Below are 20,973 nucleotides of genomic sequence, written 5' to 3'. Positions count from 1 at the left end.
TCCTCCTCAAACTAATAATTTTACCCAGGATATTTGGCAAAAAAGTCTTCTTGATTCTTTCAAGGTGAAGGAGCTTCTTTCCTGGTGTCAGTTCCTATCAGATCATTATGCTACTGTACCTGAGTACTGCCAGATGGCTAAAGCAAGGCTGCAGCTGCTTGATCCCATAATCGTTGATGTTGTTATTGTCCAGATCAAGGGCCAAGCGCTTCTGGAAATGATGCATAACAAAGGAGATGGCACTACAGTCAGCAGAGTAAGCATTGCAGTATGTCAGCTTGATGTAATTGGCACGCATGCTTTTGGCAACCCCCTTGCCAACTTTCTCATTCTGAGTCTCATAGATGCATCTCAGCATCCAAATAAAGTTTGGCATTACTTGCACCTGTTTGTATTCCTTCAGCCTTGCCCGAGAGAGACCCTTCAGATGAGACTTCATGCTTTCAAAAAAATAGTCAAGAAGAATCTTCCTTTTCTTCTTGACTGTGGTCAGAGGAACCAGATGCCTCAAGAGCTTCTGCCTTGCCTTGGAAAGCAAGCCACACAGGAAGAGATTAGTAAAATGAAAGTGTTCTTTATTTCGGAAAAGATCCACTCCTGTTGGGTGGTAATTTTTCAACCAGGCAAGAGGGAAGCAGGAAGACAGGGTGGTGTCTTGCATGGAGCATTCAGCAAAGAACTGCAGCATGTCTTTGGACCCCACTTTCTCGTCAGTCACCAGGAAAAAAGCTGTGAAAAATGACTGCAAGGTCAAGTGCAAGAATTCATAGGCAGATTGGTCTACATTGCCCCGATAACTAGGAACTGCCCTGAGAAAACCTAAATGTAAGTCCTGCTCAGGGAGGTTAATGAGGACTTCCTCTTGCTCAAAGATAAAAAGAGACTTCTGCATCCCCAAGTAGGCTATTTTACTGAGTGCAAACAATTTCTCTTTATTGGACCTGTATGTCTCTTCTTGGCTTCTGTTGTTCTTCTTTAGCAAATTTGTCTTCTGCATGCGGTTCAGGTGGACTTCAGTCATGAGCAAGAAAATATCCGTTAGAGTGACAGTAAAGTCTGGGAGCTCATGGCTATCAAATGCAGAGTGGAAATGTTCAAAGCATTTGAAGATAATCCAGCAAAATAATGGCACCGAGCATAAACTGCTTAGATTTGGGTTGGCTTCCAGTTGGTTCAAAACCAAAGTCCGACACCCTTCATCTTTGAAGAACATTTTAGTATAGTCTTTCAAGTTACTATCGGAAAACCCTCGGAGATGTACTTTCTTCCGGACAATGTTTTTATCAATTTCCGTCCCTGTCCTGGCTGTCAAAATTTTCCTAGATCCCTTCAGAAGTTTTCCACTGAGGAGGCCCACCAGCAGAGCAAGAGGGTGGATAGATTCAGTGGGAGAGCAGACTTCAGGAACACTACTGACATCAAAATCAGAATGAATCTCATCAAAGCCATCAAATGTGAACAAGACTGTATGAGGAAATTTTACAATAAAGTTGAAAACCTCCTCTAGATCCTGATCTGGGAAACAGTTATACTTGAAGAGAAGGTCTTTTAAACAAATGGCTTCTTCCTGCTTAAAGCAGCTGAACATCCGGCATCGGAAACGGAAAAAGAATTTGGCCCCTATGTCAAAGGCATTCTTGGACCACAGATTTTGCATCTTTTGCAGTATTATGGACTTTCCAATTCCAGCATCCCCAAAGATATAGATGGTCTCTCCATTTTCATTGATCAGGCCAATATTGTCAGCAAGCAGATCTTCTAAGGCATCCACATTACTGAGTTTCTCGTTTTTGTGATTGATAAACTCCATAATGTTGGCAGAATATGTTTCCTCAAGCAACATGTCCTCCTTTTGGGCATATGACATGATGAACTTTGTATCTCGGCCCAATTCATCTTTGAGTTTCTGCTTATATCTACTGACTAAAGATAAAGCTGAGCATTATTAAATGAAATTTTAATGCAGTTCACCTAACACAAAGATTACTAACAGCCATTTAAAAAAATCTTATACAATTAGTTATCTGTTTAAATTGTGCTTCCAGTCTCTCATGCCTCTCTGGAACATATGAGAATTTTCAAAGCAGGTACAGAATCTCTCAAGGGATTGGCACTCAAAGAAATAATAGTAAAACACACATACACCCATAAACACAGAAGCATTTAGCTCATTCTAAAATATCTCTTTACACATGTAGAGTGCAGAACATGATGATCCTCTACATAAGTATATTGCTGTGAACATATGACAGGAAGTTGACGTCTCACATATACACACACGCCCAGTGATTTCACATGTATGACACTGTCACACATTACATGTCCTAAAGGCACATTAATTTTTATGGCCTTCCCTTAAAAGGCTTTATAAGCTGTTTTTGGAATACTATATTAGCGTGTGTGGGTGTGGGTGTTATTTTGTGATATATTTCGTTCATTGATTGTAATGTTTAGATTTGATTTTAGTAGTATTATCTGATTTTATTCCAGCATCCCAAAGTTCTGTCTTTGGTTAACAATTCTTTTGCTTTTATTTTATGTAAGTGTATTAAGTTTACACACCATTTGTCCCACATTGTTATATGTGCAGCTTGCAAGTTGTCACAGAACAGATTACTTCACTGTGAACCCAACTGCATAATAAGCAATATTAAAATAACCATTATATAAAATTATATACATCATTCAGTTGCCTTCCCCAGTGGGATGTCTCCCAAATGTGATGAATTACAACTCCTATCATTTTGTTTTGTGGCAAATAGTTAGAAAGAATTCAATAAAACAATTGCTACTTAAATATTTGTAATTACTACAGATGTCCAAAATATAATGGTTTACTTATATTACACCTTGTTTCCCCCCACCCCCAACCCTATGGTGTTATACAAAGCATTATTATTTGAAGATCTCTGGTAACTAGAAATATGAATTTTGAAGTTATGATCCTCTTTAATCCAAAAAATTAAAGGGAAAGGAAACACAGCTAGAACTAATGTACTACACCTCTTCATATCATCCAACCACCTTTATTTTGACTATGCTCATACATGGTTTCATATATTACCTTCTCAGCTCATTTCCTCAGTCTTCCCCTTCCTCTTGACCCATTCACTCTTGCTTCTTACTTGTTTTGCAAGTCCATTTTCATTCATCCTTTCTATATGAGTAAACTCTTCACTTTTTTAAAAAATATAATCCATATTTATTTGGCCATTCATTCTTAAGTCTATCTCTTTTTGTTTCACCATCTACACTTTCTTACTGCACTCAAATTATTTTTATTTTTCTCCTTACATATCCAACTCTCATTTCCCTATAACAAATTAGGCAGAAGCATGCTCTTATACACAGCCATTTAAATTTCCTTCAATATACTTTAATTCCTCACAATAAGCCACATGCTATTTGCTACTTTCTTACCACCATCTATACTTGCAGCCTTATCTTAAAATTTCTCCATCCATTTTCCCATTGTTAGCAAATGTACTTACTTGCTCTAGAGGGTTTGGGGTTTTTTGGGTCATTTCTGTATAACTTGCAATTGTTTACTACATTTCCCCATCAAACACGGTACCTTCTTCTTTGATAATTAATTTTCAAATCCATACTCCTTACTTAATCAAACAATCTATCATTCACTTCAAATCATTTGGGTTATCAGCCAATGACATGGCATCATCTGCACATAAAAGTACACATTCATTCAAATTCCCCCCAGTACTCCATCTATATTCATTCATAAATAAATTAAAGGGATATCACTTATTCTTGCCTCACTCCTTTCTCAGTTTGAACCATTCACTAAGAATTCCATTTATTCTCACAGAGGCTTTATTCCATCATTGCAATGGGCTGCGAGAATAACCATGAAGAACAGGAGGAAGAGTCACAGGCAAGCAATGGCCAATCCAAAGCAGGAATGTGATTTGTGAAAGCATCTCAGACTTGACTCTCCCTAGTTCTCTTTAGGATAAAGGCAGGGAGGGGGACACACATTTAGGGTTGTAAGATTCTGTTACTGTAACCTTATAACAGTGTCTCTCAACCTTGTCAGCTTTAAGATGTATGGACTTCAACGCTCAGAATTCCCCAGCCAGCATGCTGGTTGGGGAATTCTGGGAGTTGAAGTCCACACATCTTAAAGTTGACAAGGTTGAGAAACACTGCCCTATAATAAAACAGTAACCATAACCCTATAATAAAAGTAGTTTTAGTATTCATAACTTTGGTCTTCAAGATTTCTCTTATCTGACTGTTGTGTTTGTTTGTGCTTGCTGTGGCTCTTCCTCCATTTTTTCTCTCTATTTCAAGGAGCTTCTACTTTCCATTCGTTATCTTAATATTTTAATCTACTAATGCTTTTTCATACATGGCTCATACTTTCTCTTTCCTTTTCCATGTCCATTTTTCCCCAAGATCTGCTCTTGAAACTTTGACAAATTGGTCTATCTCACATTCAGAACCTCTCATCAAGCTAATAACCTTAATTCTCTCAGGCTTTCATCGTAAATAATCAAATCCATCATGCTGTAAGTTTTATATTTATTTCTTTAATTTCATGAATTAAAATGATAATAGGATCTGTTTGGTGAGTATCTGCCTAGAAAAGTCTGTTTCAGAGAGAGGGGGGGGAGGGGGAGGGGGAGGGAGAGAGGGGGAGAGAGAGAGAGAGAGAGGTGTTTCAGATATATTAAACAGACTTTTTCTTAAGTTATATATCTGAAAGACTTTTTTAGGCAGATACTCACCAAACAGATCCTATTAACATTTTAATTCTTGGATCTCCAAATGGTCCAATCACTCTCTCTTTTCCTGTCCAATCATGTCACCTAGCAGAATATATTTTTACTTTGGATTGCATATATTCAGAAGATTCCACATTTTCTTCCAAAACTCCTTAAGACTACATATGCATTCATCTTATATTCCCCCTTTTTAACTTGCTCTTAGTTTTATCTTGGGCTACTTTTCTATTTTGTGTTATCATCATCATCATCATCATCATCATCATCATGTCATCTAGCTTTGCTTTTCCATATTGCAAAACTAATTTTAAAAATTAAAAGAAAAAGAGTAGACTTTCATAACTGGATGTCTTACCCGGGTCGGTATTTTCCACAGCTTTGTTACAAATGACTTCTGATGGGTGAAAGCCAATCTCTTCCAGCCAGGGATGTAAGTCATAGTAAGCATCAGCAACTTGCTGCAGGACATATAGGCAATATTCTGCAACTTCCTCACCTTTACTCTGGGCTAGATCCAGAATTTTACGAACCTTAAGGAGAGATCACACAAAGTATCATAGCATATTGCGACTATATGTGAATATTCACTGGACCACCATCATACATTGTACAATCACTTGGTGCTACAATGGCTATAACACTATTTCTCCCTTAAAACGATTGTTGCCTAGAATAACCTTTCTTGAAACCAGTCCCCTGCAGACATGTTGAAAGGGCAACTCCCAGAATTCTTAATTCTGTTGGCCATGGTGATCTGAACCTTTGGGAACTGCAATTCCAACATAACAAGAAGGTCTCAAGTTGGAAAGGGCTTAACTAGAGCTAAACCTGTATTGGTAACTGGGCAACTTTACAAATATAAGAATAAGATGACAAGGGAGAAGTTTGCTCATTTTCCTATTTCCTAATTTCTCTCTGCAGTTCTTTTCCCTAGTTCAGCCTGCCTTAAGATGTCTTACTCCAGATGCAAATTACTATCATTTCCATTATCCCAGCATGGCCAAGATGATGACAACTGGAATTCAAACTCACCTGGGGAAGACTGAGCTAGTTTCAGAGAAGTCAACAGAGTTATAACTTTGTCATACTAGGCCATTATATTCCTCTGTAGTTAATGTCAGTTCTAAAATATTGGGGGGGGGGGCAGGAATCTTTAGCTTATTTTCTTGAAGTAAATCTCCTGGAAGAAAGCAACTTATGGTAGATACCGATATAAGAAGCCAGCCTGAGTGGATTTTCTCCAAAGGCACTTTGGTAACAACCTGCAAGGCAGGCTAGCAGGAGAATGAAATTTCAAGAAAAATGTACTGTAACTGATTTAGTCAAAATCTATATTCTTTGCCTGCTTTGCTTCCCCAATGAGCTCATGCTCGAGAAGCAAAACTGCCCATACCACAGTTTTGGCAGACCTGCATTTTGTACCCACTGGTGCTGCAGTCCAGGAGATAAGTAGCCTGCTTATATTCCATTGATTTATTTATTTTAGCTCTACTTTCTGATCATTTTAAGATTATGTCCCAATAATTGCAATAATAAAAAACATTTATTTCCATGTGCACTCTCCTGCAATATGATAGTCTTAGCCAGGCACGGCCATGCTAGGCCTTTGGTAGGAGCACGAAACATCATATTCGATAAAGCAGTCAGCACTGGGACACAGAACTGGATGAGGACAGGGCCAAAACAAATTTAAATTAATTAAATTACAATTAGCGTGATTGCTCCCCATGTATTTAACATACTCCTAACATCCCATTACAATCTAGCAACAACTTTTGGAGAACTCCAGAAGTTGTAACTAAGGCATGGGGACAGGGGAGATATGTGACCTAGGAAATGCATGTGGTGTACCCCAGTGTCTGGAGGAATGCTACTTCATTACACATGCACACACAAACATGTACACAAGTGTATTTATAATGGGACATGAAAGTCTTTGCGTGTCCACCATTACCTATAGAAGCTTCCCTGGGATCTAAAATATGATTGAAACAGTTTCTAGAATCAGAGGAAGCTTCCATTTTACATTTGAAGAGTTCCCCATTTCAGATGCTTGCACAAGTGCAGAATTCAGGAAGGGGAGAAGGTGGCAACCAGCACAGTCCCTGTTTCTTTCTATATACTTTATGTTCTTAAGCAAATAACATGACAAAGGGGCTATGTAAAATAAGCAGACATGGGTTTTTTTCTGCACATTAATAGGATACAACTAATCTACCATCAAGTAAGAAAAAGGCCACTAGCAGGCTGGCCAACATTGGCAGTATACGTGCATTTTCACAAAAACAATAGAAGTATTCTGAAGCCAGGAGAATCCATAACCTGAAGAATTCCTGTGTATCAGTTTCCTGATAGACACCAGCAAAAGTTTTGAAGCTTCAAATGCTGCTTAACTGGTTCATCAAGCAGATCAGCCAGAACCTTCTGAAAACTAATAATTATTAACTAGAAAAACAGCTCAAGAATCATCAGATTCTGAAGGAATTAATTCCTAAGGCTAGAGAAAGGCATTTAAAAGGACACTTGTATCCAGAAGTACAAGTCTTCTCTCTCATTGTTTGAATATCTAGAGATATTCTCTTTCCATCCAGATTTTTTATTGGGATGTTGACTGAAGGGAAAAAGTTATTCATGCATGTGATGATGCAATGAACACTTACATTGTCTTTTTGTCTATCAAAATGTTTCCAAAAGGAGTCATGATTATAAGAAGGAATCTCTGCTTTGGATCTCCTCTATATGAACAATGGCAATCTACTGGTCTTTTAAATAAGATAATTAACCAGCAGCATATAGAAATATATATTGTTAGCCTGTCAAGCTAAGGAAATGCCTTCTATCAAACATGTTGATGGAGAAGAAAAAAGATAAAGGATTGGTGGAATTTCTTTTATGTGTGGCCAGCACTAAACCCAGACAATCTGGTGGAGGACAAATGGAAAATTCTTCCAGACAGTCTACTCACTTGCCTATATGAACCTGGTGGCCTCCTTTGATGACTAGATGAGATGTTAAATTCAAAGCTGCATTAAAGGTACTCACACCAGGATTGTTCAAGTGAGATTGCTTTACTTCTGCAAAGTTTATGGGTAAAGACAGGGTTTATATAGTGCAGGGTTTATATGGTTTGCTTATTAAACCACCTCTGGTTTATTATTAAACTACCCTTAATCCAAAGACTGAAATAAAAGTTAATACCTTGTCTGCTTGCGTTGAATACTGTGCAGCAATCTCTGCATCTTCCTTGGAGAAATAGTCATTCTTAATCAAGTTGTCAATCAAACACTGGGTGTTGCGGACTCGATCGACTAGCAATTCTCTGTGGACTTTCAGTAAGTTTACGAAGGACAGCGAATCTCCTCCCGCTGTAGCTTTCTGGGCAATCTTTGTCTTACCAACTAGCTGCTCTTCCATTATGATGATAAGAAGAGGCTGTGCTTTCCAAACTCATATTTGGGCAGCTGCAGACGTTTTATGTTAAGAGACAGTTTCCACAAGACAGACAATCGATCATGCCTCATGTCCATGGATCTGTGAAGATAATGGTGTATATAACATTCAGCCTTTCACAACCTGGCAATGCTAGTTGGTGATGCCATGTTGGCGATAGTTGTTATGCAGTCAAGACTGAAAAGAAACATTTGGAAGTAACTAACAGACACATCTGCTAACTTATTTTGCAAGAACATTCTTAACTCTTTCATCAATATCTTATCTTCAAATTCCTATGGAAAAAGTGTTTTGGCAGCATCTCCTCCAGTGTAAATAGGGGGCTGGTTTCACTCACTGCTAAATCATGGCAGGGTTTTCCCATGATCTGTTGAACAAATAAGGCCTGGCTCATACACAAAGTTAGGCAATAAAGTATGATTTATAAGCCATAACAGCTCAGTTGACACATTTACATAGGCGCAGTGAGTGGGGAGGCAGGAAGGTGATATTAAATTTGTCATGACATCATTGTACAAATGACACAAATTACATAATTTGTATTGGCTGTGGATTGTATTGCTATAACAATAACATATGTGTTAATAACACTTATACATATTTGTTTATTTTTATTTCACTACATTTATTAAAGCCGCCCACTCCAGTGGGAGAGCCAGTTTGATGTAGTGGTTAAGGCACCAGGCTAGAAACGGGGAGACCGTGAATTTTAGTCCTGCCTTAAGCATGAAACCCGGCTGGGTGACTTCGGGCCAGTCAACTCTCTCTCAGCCCTAGGAAGGAGGCAATGGCAAACCACTTCTGAAATCTTGCCAGGAAAACTGCAGGAACTTGTCCAGGCAGTCACCAGGAGTCAAAAAACTGACTCGAAGGCACCAAAAAAACCTCTGGACAGCTTACAAAATTAAAACAATTAAAAACACAGACAAAACAAAACAACCCAGACTAAAAACAACCATTAAAAGAAAGCATGACAGAGCCCTCCCCCCAAACACAGTAACCTGTGTTACTGCCAGGTATTAAGGGGTTTTCAGAACCCCAGGAGAGAGGGTGCCATCCATATTTCTGGGGGGATACTGTTCCAGAGGGGAGGGGCCATGACAGAGGAAGCACAACAGAGAAGATTTATCTACAGTCATTTGGATGCCACCTCCATCTAAGGCTCAAAGCACCTCTCACAGCATCATAATAACACTAAAGGACAATATAGGTAGTCCTTGGTTAACAACCATTCATTCAGCGACTGTTCAAGGTATGATGGCACTGAACAAGGAGAGTTATGCTGAATCCTCATAGTTGCAGCCGTTGCAGCGTCCCTGTGGTCATGTGATAGCGATTCGGACCCTTGGCAACTGGCTCACAATTACAATAGTCACAGTGTCAGTCACGTGATCACCATTTGTGACCTTCACAGCCAGCTTCCGACAAGCAAAGTCAATGGGGAAGCTGGCAGGAGGTTGCAAATGGTGATCATGTGACATTGTGCCTAAAGACCATGCAGGATTCACCTAATGACCACAACTGGAACTGCCATTGTAAGTTGGCATGGTCACGTGACATTGTGCTTTACAACCACGTTGCTCAGTGATGGAGTTCCTGGTCCCAATTACCGTTGTTAACCGAATACCTGTAACCCAAAAATATTCAGTGCAAATAACATATTGTCATACCATTGTAAAATACACCTCAGCCATCAACCAAAAGTAAAACCAACATTAAAAGCTAGATCCCCATAAAACCCAACACCCCATGATCCGTATTATTTAAACTAAAATTGCATTATGGCTTAGTGCAACGGGTGAATACAACAAAACAGTATTTCTGTGTAGCATAGTTACATTGCTAATAAATAATAAAATGTATACTTAAATACAGTCCTTTCCCACATGTAATTTTACAGCTCCCAGCATTACCCATCATTGGCCATTATGGCTATCGCTGGACACTGTAATTGTAATTCAGTAATAACTAGAGGGCTGCAGGTTCCCCATACCTGCATACTGTGATTATTCTCACTAAAGGTGACAGGGTGGGACTGAAACTTTCCACTATTCCAGTTAGGGAGCTAGGAAGTTACAACTCCCAACATCCAGTCACACACCCAAATATGTCTTGCAAAAATGACACAGTATGGAAAAGATGACTCAGTCCTGGAGAGCAGCAGAACATTCTCTATGGCTAGAGATGTTTGCATTACTAAAAAGATGGGTAATATTCTCAGAATGTAACTAATTTTAGTGTCCACACAACAGATTTAAATAGAAATGTGATAAGGGAATTATTATTCAGGCAACAATTAGAAAGTGATACTTACAAAATGAGAGAACAGATCTGTTATACAGATTTTGGAAACCCTTCACCTCTTTGCAAATGGGATACAAAATAGATTTTACTAACAATGCTTGAGAGCAGTAAGTTGTTGCTTTCTGTCGATACAAACAATAGGCAGCACCTTGTTCTTACTCTTGGCATTTCTAGAGTTACAAGGGCTGTGATGCTGCTGATTGATAAAAATATGCCCCCACTTCTGGAAGAAATGCTGCATGAAAACACAGTCACCCAAGCCAGATGTAATAAAGCAGGCCATCTTACCACAGACATTTCAATCTGTTGAGGAGAGAAACAGGGGTGTATGTTGGCTCCCCTACTGTTTAATATTTATAAATATTAATATATAAATATCAATGGTTGCTGTTCTCACCAAAAAAGAATTTAATCCCCCTAAGGTCAGGGACAGACAGTTGGCAATTCTGCTATATGCTGACGAGGCAGCAAACCTCTCGCTTAGGCAGGTGAGCTTTAGAAGTTTGCAGGCCTTAGCAGAATTCTGTAAGAGAGAAGGGCTTACATTTAATTCCTCCAAGACTACAATTATGTTTTTTTCAGGAAGACCTAGTTGCCGTAAACATCAATGGCAAATAGGAAGTAACGAAATAGAACAAGTTCCAGCTTTTAAATATCTTGGAGTAATCTTTCAAGCCTCTGGAAATTGGCAGGAACAATCCAGAGTGATCTCTGCCAAGGCCAACAAGGGTGCCAAGGCAATCCTGGGCTTTTTTCACTCAAAGGAAGGTAGATGCATGCCTGCTGCCATTAAGCTGTTTAAAGCTAAATCTATATCCCAAATGCTGTATGGCATATATTTATTTATTTATCCAATATATAAGGTTGCCTATCTCAGCAAGCAGTTCCGGGTAGCGAACAGAGTTAAAATAAAATAAAAACAATTATAAACATTACAAAAGTTAAAATACACAGTGGCCAAGCAACATCAACCCAAATCACTAGTATAACCAAGATATGCACCTACAAAGATCTAAAGCCCTTGGATATAGTTCGGTCTAAGTTTCTGTGAACAGGTCCCATGCCATGTCCCAAATATTTTAATTCATATGGAAACAGGAATGATTCCAGTAAAGGCGAGAGTTTGTGTGCTGTCTCTCTTATTGGCCAAAACTTTTATTCTCTGATGGCCCACTGACCCCACTGATTCTTCTTATAACTTTGCATCACGATGGAAACAAAAAATCACAGCTGTCCTGGGTTACTGTGGCCTTTCCATCCACTCTCTTTAATCTCTAGACCTAGAGGAAGTGAAAGCTGAGATTCATCAGAGTTTTCAATATTGCACATCACACTTGAGCGCTACAGGCAATAAATACATGGGGAGAAATCACGCTAACTGTAATTTAATGAATTAATTGTAATTACATTAACATGTATGGAGAATGAATTCAAATTTGTTTTGGCCCTGACTTCATCCAATTCTTTGTCCTGGTCCTGCTTGTGTTTTAGAATATGATGTTTCTCGCTCCTCCCAAAGGCCCAGCATAGCCATGCCTGGCTATCATATTGGAAACCTCCTTGGAAACCTTTTAGAACTGCAAACTATCTGTTCAATCTGGTTTGTTCAGCCCGCTGTAGAGTCTTTTTTCTGGCCTGTTTTAATGTTCTACCCTCAAGAGTATTCGATGGGAGGTTTCATAAAATCCAGTTTCATGAGAGAAATTGCCCCTGTGGCCAGAACGAACCTGAGACCTTAGTGCACGTATTCCTGCATTGTTTCTTTTATGAGAACTTACATGCACATATACCTGAATCTCCTCCTTGTAGAGATAAAGGTCCTAATGAGGGAGAGATGGTTGAGTTCCTACTCTTGGACTGGAACCCCATTATCACAAACAGAGTTGCCAAGTTCTTCTCAGCAGCTATTGCCATAAGAAGGCTTAAGACATCTTAATTTTGGAACAATATAATGAGGAAGTTTTTATTCTTTTATTTTAAACTTATAATTATTTTATCTACTTTGTCTTGCTATTTTATTTTGCTTACTGTTGATAGATATACATTTTAACTGGCACATCTTTAGGGCTTTATTGCTTTTATTGAATGTGAGTCTGCTTTTAGGTGTTGTTTTAGTGTTGTAACTACAGTGGTACCTCTAGTTACGAACTTAATCCGTTCCGTGACTCTGGTTGCAACTCGAGTTGGTCTCAAGTCGAGGTAAAGTTTCCCATAAGGTTCAATGTAAATATGGTTAATCCGTTCCGCCCTCCGAATATGGTCGCACCATGAGGCAAATTTCCCCATAAGGTTCAATGTAAATATGGCTAATCCACCCTCCGAATTTGGTCGCACCCCGAGGTAAATTTCCCCCATAAGGTTCAATGTAAATACGGCTAAACAGTTCCGAAACATGTGCATTTTATTTTTAAACCTCAAAAACCTTCCAAACGCCACAAAACACACAAGCCTCACCGAACGTCTCCTTGCTACCGCGATCTCGCCCACAGGAAGCCGCGACTGCGTGGCAGCAGGAAAAATGGCCACGGATCCGGTTCGTAAGTAGAGGCAAGTTCGTAAGTAGAGATAAATTTTTGGGGCCGGAGCTGGTCGTATCTCGAAAATTTCGTAAGTAGGGGCGTTTGTAAGTAGAGGTACCACTGTACTTAGCTGGTCCCTGGCCATAAATAAAATTTCAGTTTCAATTTCTGGTATTTTAGACCAAGGTTGGGGAACCAATGGTCATCTAGTTGGAGGTATGGAGAGACCACTGAATAGTTCAGTGAAATAGTTCCACTGAATAGTTCCACTGAACTAGAATAGTTTCACTAAATAGTTCCACTGAAATCAATTCTAATTTGTCCCACGTTTTCAGCCGTTCCACCACCTTAACTATGACTAAATCTAGATTCAGTCTACTGGTAGCAAGATATTCATACTTATTTGGGAGTAAGTCTACTACACTGTACAATGGCTAATTTAAACTATAGTTAATTTACCAAATAAGCCATAATGGCTGGCTTCATATGTTTGTGGCTTAATATGTTTCATTAAGACATAAACCATGGTTTATAAGCAACAGTGATTGAACTGACAAATCATGATAGGCCAAAATCAAATAAGTGTTCCAGTAGTCTTATACTAGTTTACACAGTAAGAGACCAATCAAGAAATTTAAAATATTCGATGGAGGGCGGAGCTGGCGTCGCGGCGATACGGCGGGCGATCCTGGGCTCCCAGGATCGCAGCCGATATCTCCCCCCCTGGATGGTCCCGATGGACCTAAGCCGTCCCATAGAGACGGTGATTGTAAAGGGCGCGTCCTGTGGATCTCAGGGACACCGCAAGTCCCAGATTGATCCCAGGAGAAGCTCTTAAAGCCGGCGGAGGAGAGGCAGCCATTTAATGACTGCGAAAGCCGGGACAGCTCCAAAGGAAGAAGAAGGAGAGGGGTGTCAACCGGGTGAGATGGACCTTTACTATTCAACTATTCTTAGAGAACACCTTAAGTAACTTAAAGAGATTTTTAAAAGTGAAGAAAAGTGGATTAAGCGGCGAGATTGAGCCTTATAAAAAAAAAAAGGGGGAAAAAAATCTTTGTTTTTTAACTTTCCCTTTTTAGTGGAATTGGCAAGATGTTTTTCTTTTAAAAAAATATATTTTTAACTGGACTGGCTTTTTCTTTTTAATACTCAATAATCTTTTATTTCAAGCTTCTTTTTTGATTAAGATTTTTTGTATTGTTATAAGAAACCTATATTTTTTGTTTTGGAAATGGGGAAAGTGGAGTTAAGAGAAAGTAAATGAAAGAAAGTTGTACTGCCATCTAGAGGCTTGATATAGTGTTTTTTTTTTCATTGTGACGTATACTCAAGGACTTTGGGCTTTCTAAAAAGATAGTGGGATGTGCATGTTTATACAGGTGCCATCCGAATAACTATAAATAAGAAAGCGGAGTTGAAAGCGATTTTGAAAATATTCAAGATGGAAAGTTCAAGTTAGTCACAAGAGCCTTGTTTAGTGGCAGTAGCTCTTCTTTCTGGTAGAAGCTTTGCTTTGCTCTCTATTCCCCCCCCCCCCCCAGCTGGACTTTTAAAGAGATCTAGCCTTTCCCCTCCTCTTCCTTTTTTTTCTTTTTTTTTTTTTCTTTCTCTTGGCAAGAACAAAGATAAAGAATCCTTTGACTTAATGAAGGTCTATACAAGGGGTCTGATAATAGACTATACGAGAAACACAATGCAGAAAAAGATTTTTAAACTATCGAGGATGACTATAAAAAACTGGAAGAAGAGCTGCAGAAATTCCTGCAAGAAAAAAAAAAAGACATCAAAGCTAAAATGGACTTAATTAAACATAAAACGGGATCAATGGAAAAGGAAGAAATAGCACAAGAAATCAGAAACACTAAACAGAACTATTTTGAGGCTTATAAACTGAGAATCAAAAAGGGTTAATCAATTGATAAATGAAGAGGGACAGACTTGTTCTTGGTAATGAGGGTGAGAAAAAGATTATATAAGATTATAATGGAAAATTGTACTAAGAGAATACTTAAGAAGAAGAAGTAAAACAATATTGAAAGAAACTACTCCAGATGCCTAAATTAAAAACGAGGGGAATACAACAATGATGGAACTGACAGAAGCTTCAAAAAGCAGAATGTTTGAAAGGACATTTATTATTGCTTTCTCTTATCCAATAATATAGAAAAAGGAATAAACAGTTAGATATTTTGGGATATTGAATGAAAAGGGTGAACTTAAAACTATGCAAGCGTTTGAATAAGGTATAAAACTGAGATATATAGTAAAGAACTGTATTTGATTGTAAATGTTTTAAGATATTAGACTAAAATTCATACATGGTTGGACATAGTAACATATAGATTTTAAACTAGAGATATTCTTGTTGAAACATGTAGTGAAGAATGAAGTATGTTTTGATAGTGGTTAGAACTGTAACTTTTAAGAATTGGAAGAATGAAAAAGTACCTATGCAGGAGGAAGTTATTGAAAATTATGGAATGTGCAGAGATGAGTTAAATTGATATTTGAAATTAGAGTAAGAAGATAAGCAATTTTATAAGATACGGGATTTGTTTTATTAATGGTTAGATGAGAAAATATAGAATGTAATGGATTAGGAAATTTTATAATAGAAATTTGATATTAATTATTATATATATATACATATATAATCGATGGATAAAAATGTATTACAAATCCTATAATGAAAGCTAAAATTTCTTGTAATAAATGACTTTATAGACTAGCTACAAATGATTAATAATTGATAATTGATAAGTATACAAGTATATTTTGAATAGATGATATGAGAATTTATATAAATGAGTGAAGATTATGAAAGGGGCACCAATGATTTGGTAAGTGGTTGACACACGGTATAAAATGGAAGATTTTTTTTTTTATGCCTTTGTATGTTCTTGTTTGTTTATGTATGTTTTGTGTTTGTTGTAAAGAATAAAAAATTTTATTAAAAAAAAAAAGAAATTTAAAATATTCACATTTTAGTTTCTATGGGCATAGGTCAAATAAACTACTTTTATTTTATTATAACAACATCTTTCATTTCTTTTTGTCATAAAAATAACCTGCTTTGGACTTTTTAAAAAAATCCGTCAGTTTCTTGACTCACTCACATGCTGCTTCCACTAAGCCAACCTCTTTCAGAACAAAGCAGGAAGAAAAAAAGAGGAACAAACACCACAGCTGTTGTGGCGATAACCATGTTGTGGAGTCTTCTGGGGGGGAGTTCATTCAAATGACATCCCCCCCCCAATATAGATATTAGTAAATGAGTAAATTATTAGAAGGCCAAAGGGGAAAAAATCCCCTGAGAAAAGGGAACAGAGATCTCAGGTCCCAATAAAATGGACAAATTCTGAGTATGTATGTATGTATGTATGTATGTATGTATTTATTTAAAGCTGTTTTTAACCCTCATGATTGGGGGGAAATACAAAACTTCTATTACAGATGTACTTCTCTCTCTCTCTAGAAGATTCCCAATGATATTTCATTGAAGCATTTGTCAGATTTATTACTTACTAAATCTCCAATTTTCCCTTCTCCATTTTATTTTCATAGCAACTATGTAAGGTAGGTAAGGTTGAAAGAAAGACAGTGACTGCTCCAAGTAGAGCTTTACAGTGAACCACTATAAACACTAACCAGTTTTAGTCTGAACCACTAAAACTGTGGCTACACCTAGTTTAACACTCTGATCACTATTGTACAGTCTACTGGCTCTCCTAGATTCATCCTTCCACATAGGTGTAAAAAAAACCCTAGTAGGAAAGGTCTCTAACAGTCCAACCCTGGATCTTAAAATGTAGCATTAGCAACAGTTTACATATTCAGACTGTTAACCAAATCATAGGTTTGTAACTTTTTAAAATTCAGTATTTCCATTCCATTATTAAAGTTGGGGCTAAATCTTTCCATACTTTAGGGGTAGCAATCCAGATTTAAGCTTGCTAAAAACAAGATATCCATCTCCTTTGGCCTGGCATCCATCATGTACTCTGCCAGCTGGAAATCCTAGAGTTGTCATTCTGGACAGCAACAGCAGAGGGAAGGCTGGTTTTCAATTGTCAATTAATGTTATGTTTCTATCGCTAATATTTTTACACACACACACACAGATGGAGAAAGAAAGTAGGTAAAGTATTTTATTCCAGGAGCCAGCCAGTTCTCTTTGGAAAAAGAAAAGCCTCTACACTGAAAGCTCTCAAATAAAATTATCAGTGAGGATCAGGAAATCTTTCTTGTCAAGCAAGGGACCAAGATTAAAAAGGCAAATGTTCCCCCTTGCAGGTGGTAGGGTGGAGTGGGGGACAAATTATCTGGTGAAACACTTCCATCCATGTGTCTGTTGGGCTCTGTTTATGTGATGGAATGGAATTATGAAGGCCAAGCTCAGGGAGACAAACTTTTTCTTAGCTCGCCAGAACCAAGTGGGAGGATCAAGAGGATGAGACTGGCACCTCCCTGAGGAATTGGGAAGATTGATGTCAGGCCTAGCCCAAGGAACTCCAAGAAACAATGCTAATTTAGTTCAGCTATGTTTATTAGCTACAACCTCTAGCAAGAATCTTCCCAGACTAAAACCCCAGTTCCCAAAGTCCTCCAGCCACAACAGTGTGAATTCCTCAGGGAGGTGCCAGTCTCATCCTTTTGATCCTCCCACTCGGTTCTGGTGAGCTAAGAAAATGTTTGTCTCTCTGAGCTTGGCCTTCACAATTCCATTCCATCAACAGTTTATAACCTGGTTGAGCGTGTCTGGGCTCAGAAGCTAAGCATGATTTCGTTTAGTTAGTCCTTGGATAGAAATTCCAGGGCTGTAAGCTAGACTGGGAAGTTGGGAAAAAGGAAAAAGGCACTATCAAACCACTTCTGTAGTGTTGCCTAGAACACTATATGGAAGCATCCACAAAATCTCCAGCTCAACTCAGAAGCTTCCCTTTTACTTTAATGGCTAAAACATGGCTGATACATTTGAATTGCAAGAACTGCCTAACACAAATATAGCACAGGTTTTTGAGACATGGGGTGTCTCTTCCTCAAGAAACTGGAAGCTCCCAGGCTACAGTTTAGCACAGTGTTTCTCAATCTCAACAGCTTTAAGATGCGTGGATTTCAGTTCCGAGAATTTCCCAGGCAGCATGGGGAAGCAGTCATGCAATGAAATACACTTTTGAAAGCCCAGACCCTAGAAATAATTATAACTCTGAAACATTTTCAACAACATTCTACTTGTATAATGCACTCATTATAACTAGGCATGCAGGATTCATTAAAATTCATTGTAACATACTCATTGTAATTATGTATGTTGGATTTCTCTAAAAACATAGATGGGGGCTAAAATTGCAAGTAGACCCCTACCCCCAATTTCAATTTTTTTCCCTCAATTATATGTGCTTCTGAGAACAGAAGTTAACTAAGGTTTTACCTGGTCTAAGAATTCCCTGTTTACTTAGACCAGGTAAATGGCTTTCATTTCCCCAAATCAATCTAGGTTTTCATGCATACTTTCAATCTTGGATTTATTGATTGGGTTCGCACATCATACTAAGCCATAATATGGTTTGTCTGTATTGGCTTATTATGGGTTCTGTGAATTCAGACTTTGAGATGACCCCTGCATTCTTTCAATACAGACACAGTGCTTGGGAGCCAGCCTCAGGAACATTATACCAATTAAGACCAATCTGGGTTTCCTCTTAACTCAGGGTCTAAAAGCCATTTCATGGTACATCCTAGCCAAAAAGAAACTCTACTTAGCCTTTTTCTCAGCTTACAGTGCTGCTGAACTGCTTAGCCACAATTTACAGCTTAGATTTAAGAGAAGGTTTGCTTTGGAGAACAGGTAGCTGACCAAAAGGCATACACTAACATCTGTGATAGCAGCAATGCCGACCCCACAGATGAAGGATTAGATTAAAATAGTAAACTAAGGGGAAGCTCTTGTCTAATTTTAAAAATTGTATACAGCACTGACTTGGAGTCAGTGCTTTAAGAATTATGTTTACTTTTACAGATACTAGCCCTACAGTCCAACTGGTTGCTGAAATAATTTACTGTTAGTCTGACAGATATTGACTAGCCCAAACTCAGTCTGGTAACTTCATGACTAAACAGGGATTTCACTCTGGGCCTGTTTTGTCCAATTGTCTAACTACTGCACTAGGGGTATGCAACTTATTTCCTGTCTGGTGTTTTGAATTTCCTCTCCCATCAGCCTCAGCTAACACATGTAATGGCAAGGGGTTGTAGGTACTGTAGTCTCAAGTATCTGAGAAACATTATGTTGCTTGCCCCTGAAGTATATTAAGTATATCTGCACCCTTCAACTCAGGGTCTCTGACCTGTCCTCTCCCCTTTTCAAACCCTCAGTTTGCAGGTCAGCTCCTTCAGCACAACTGTGTCATACCACATAGCATCAACAGTTGGTAATTTTGAGCCACTTGGTAGATCAGCCACCACCAGCTGTCAAGTCAGCCACCAAGATTTACACATCACTCCATGATTGTGTGGATCCTATACTAGGAATTAAAGTAAAAACTGGTTCTGCCACTGGAACTGACATTCACAGAGAGTTCTCTTCTCCTTCCTTGATGCCTCATAGAATTTGACTTCTTATCTTATTATCAGCAATAAGTCCCTGCCACTGTTTCACAACACTGGCTTCTGATCACGCATCTTGCCCAGGCCACTGCCTGCATCTAACAGTAGTTTCAGCCCATTTGCAGAGCTCTCATTTAGAGAAGGCTGGTGCATGCTTTTAAGTATCACTCATATCTACACCCCACCCTTTGGTCAGTGCTTACAAGATTTTTAAGCACTACAGCTTGTTAGCTTCTCTTGTCAGGCGAAACTCAGCCAACTGAGGAATATTCAGCAAACCTGATTTAAATAAACCATGGCTTTGTGTAACATTAATCCAGGCCCTGAGAAAAGAAAGTAGTCCACCACTGATTTTGGGAAAGGCTGTTTACCTCCCCCTTTTATTTACCAGCTCCTCCCAGGAAAAGGCCTCTCAAGAACTCTGCCTCTCATCCTCACTGATAGCTTGGAAGTTGACAGCCTTCCTCCTCCAATATTTTCTTCCATTCCCCCTTTCCATGAAGGGCTCACATCCCTTCCTTGCCAGGCGCCCCTAAGCAGAAATTAGCACTTTCGGTTTTAACAGCCTTTCTTCCCTTTCAGGACTACCCAGCGCCACCAGGCAGAACAGATGCCCTCGATGTCAGACTCTGAAGCCTTCACCTGTTTCTTCGCTTTGAGCCTTGGAAGGCCCACGCGCTCACCCTCTCGCCACTCCGGTGCCGCCTACCAATTCGAACGGCAACTTTCTCCGCAAGCCACACAGAAGCCACACAAGGCTCGGGAGGAAAATGCCCGCCTTAAGCGGTGCCCCAAAGAGCAGCGACCTCTCCTTTGCCAAGCTGCATCTGGGCAGTTTGCAAGAGGTTTAACGCTGCCCTCGCTTCGCCTCACGACGGGGAAAACAGCGCAGCCACCCCGAAGCGAAAGTCAGCTTGAGCCCTACTCACGCTTCCTTGTCAGGCCCCGTGTCCAAACTCCTGGCGCCCCCGCAATCCCACGGGCCTCCTTTCTCGTTCCCCGTCTGCTTTCACACGTCCCGTGCACTCCCAACCTCAGGGCGCACTTCAGTCGTACCTGCAGCTGGACAGACAGAACTGGAGAAAGAAAAAGTGGCAGAGGCAGAGCAAGGTCCCCGCCCCCCAGATCGGGCTTCCTGTGGGCGCGGCTTGAACTCCAGCATCGCAGGAGGGGGAAACCCCGCCCCCGGGACCCTGGCCAGGATAGCCTTCCTCCCAACCTGCCTGGAGCAGCTTCGCAGCGAGCGCTACGGGAGTCGCGGGAAGCCCGGAGCAGATCCTCCGAGCCTGGCTGGGGGCTGCCTTATAAACTTCACTTCATAGGATTGCACCGGAATAAGTGCCATT

The 20,973-nt window shown here is 39.4% G+C and overlaps 1 protein-coding gene across 3 annotated transcripts in view; it reads right to left on the bottom strand.

Annotated features, from left to right (window-relative positions):
- The window catches only part of NOD1 (nucleotide binding oligomerization domain containing 1), a 46,001-nt gene extending 25,219 nt beyond the window's left edge, over positions 1 to 20,782 (bottom strand). Inside the window, exons 1-4 of one of the 3 annotated variants that reach the window (XM_088150880.1) lie at positions 20,684 to 20,782; positions 7,944 to 8,276; positions 5,101 to 5,275; positions 120 to 1,923 (exon numbers count right to left, since the gene is read on the bottom strand). In XM_088150880.1, coding sequence (XP_088007006.1) covers positions 120 to 1,923; positions 5,101 to 5,275; positions 7,944 to 8,159 — 2,195 coding nt within the window. In that variant the 5' untranslated portion in view covers positions 8,160 to 8,276; positions 20,684 to 20,782. Of the gene's footprint in view, positions 1 to 119; positions 1,924 to 5,100; positions 5,276 to 7,943; positions 8,277 to 20,556 lie in introns of all 3 variants that reach the window. The other 2 variants (XM_088150881.1, XM_088150879.1) reach the window with 2 other exon arrangements.
- Positions 20,783 to 20,973: the final 191 nt, after the last annotated feature.

The sequence above is a fragment of the Python bivittatus genome, unplaced genomic scaffold (assembly GCF_059951505.1).
Source record: "Python bivittatus isolate LINGU-HERP-01145 unplaced genomic scaffold, Pbiv_v1 ctg000610_np1212, whole genome shotgun sequence".
In the NCBI taxonomy this organism is placed as follows: domain Eukaryota; kingdom Metazoa; phylum Chordata; class Lepidosauria; order Squamata; family Pythonidae; genus Python; species Python bivittatus.
Note: the sequence above shows the minus strand (reverse complement) of the source record. Positions and strands in the feature narration are given on the sequence as shown.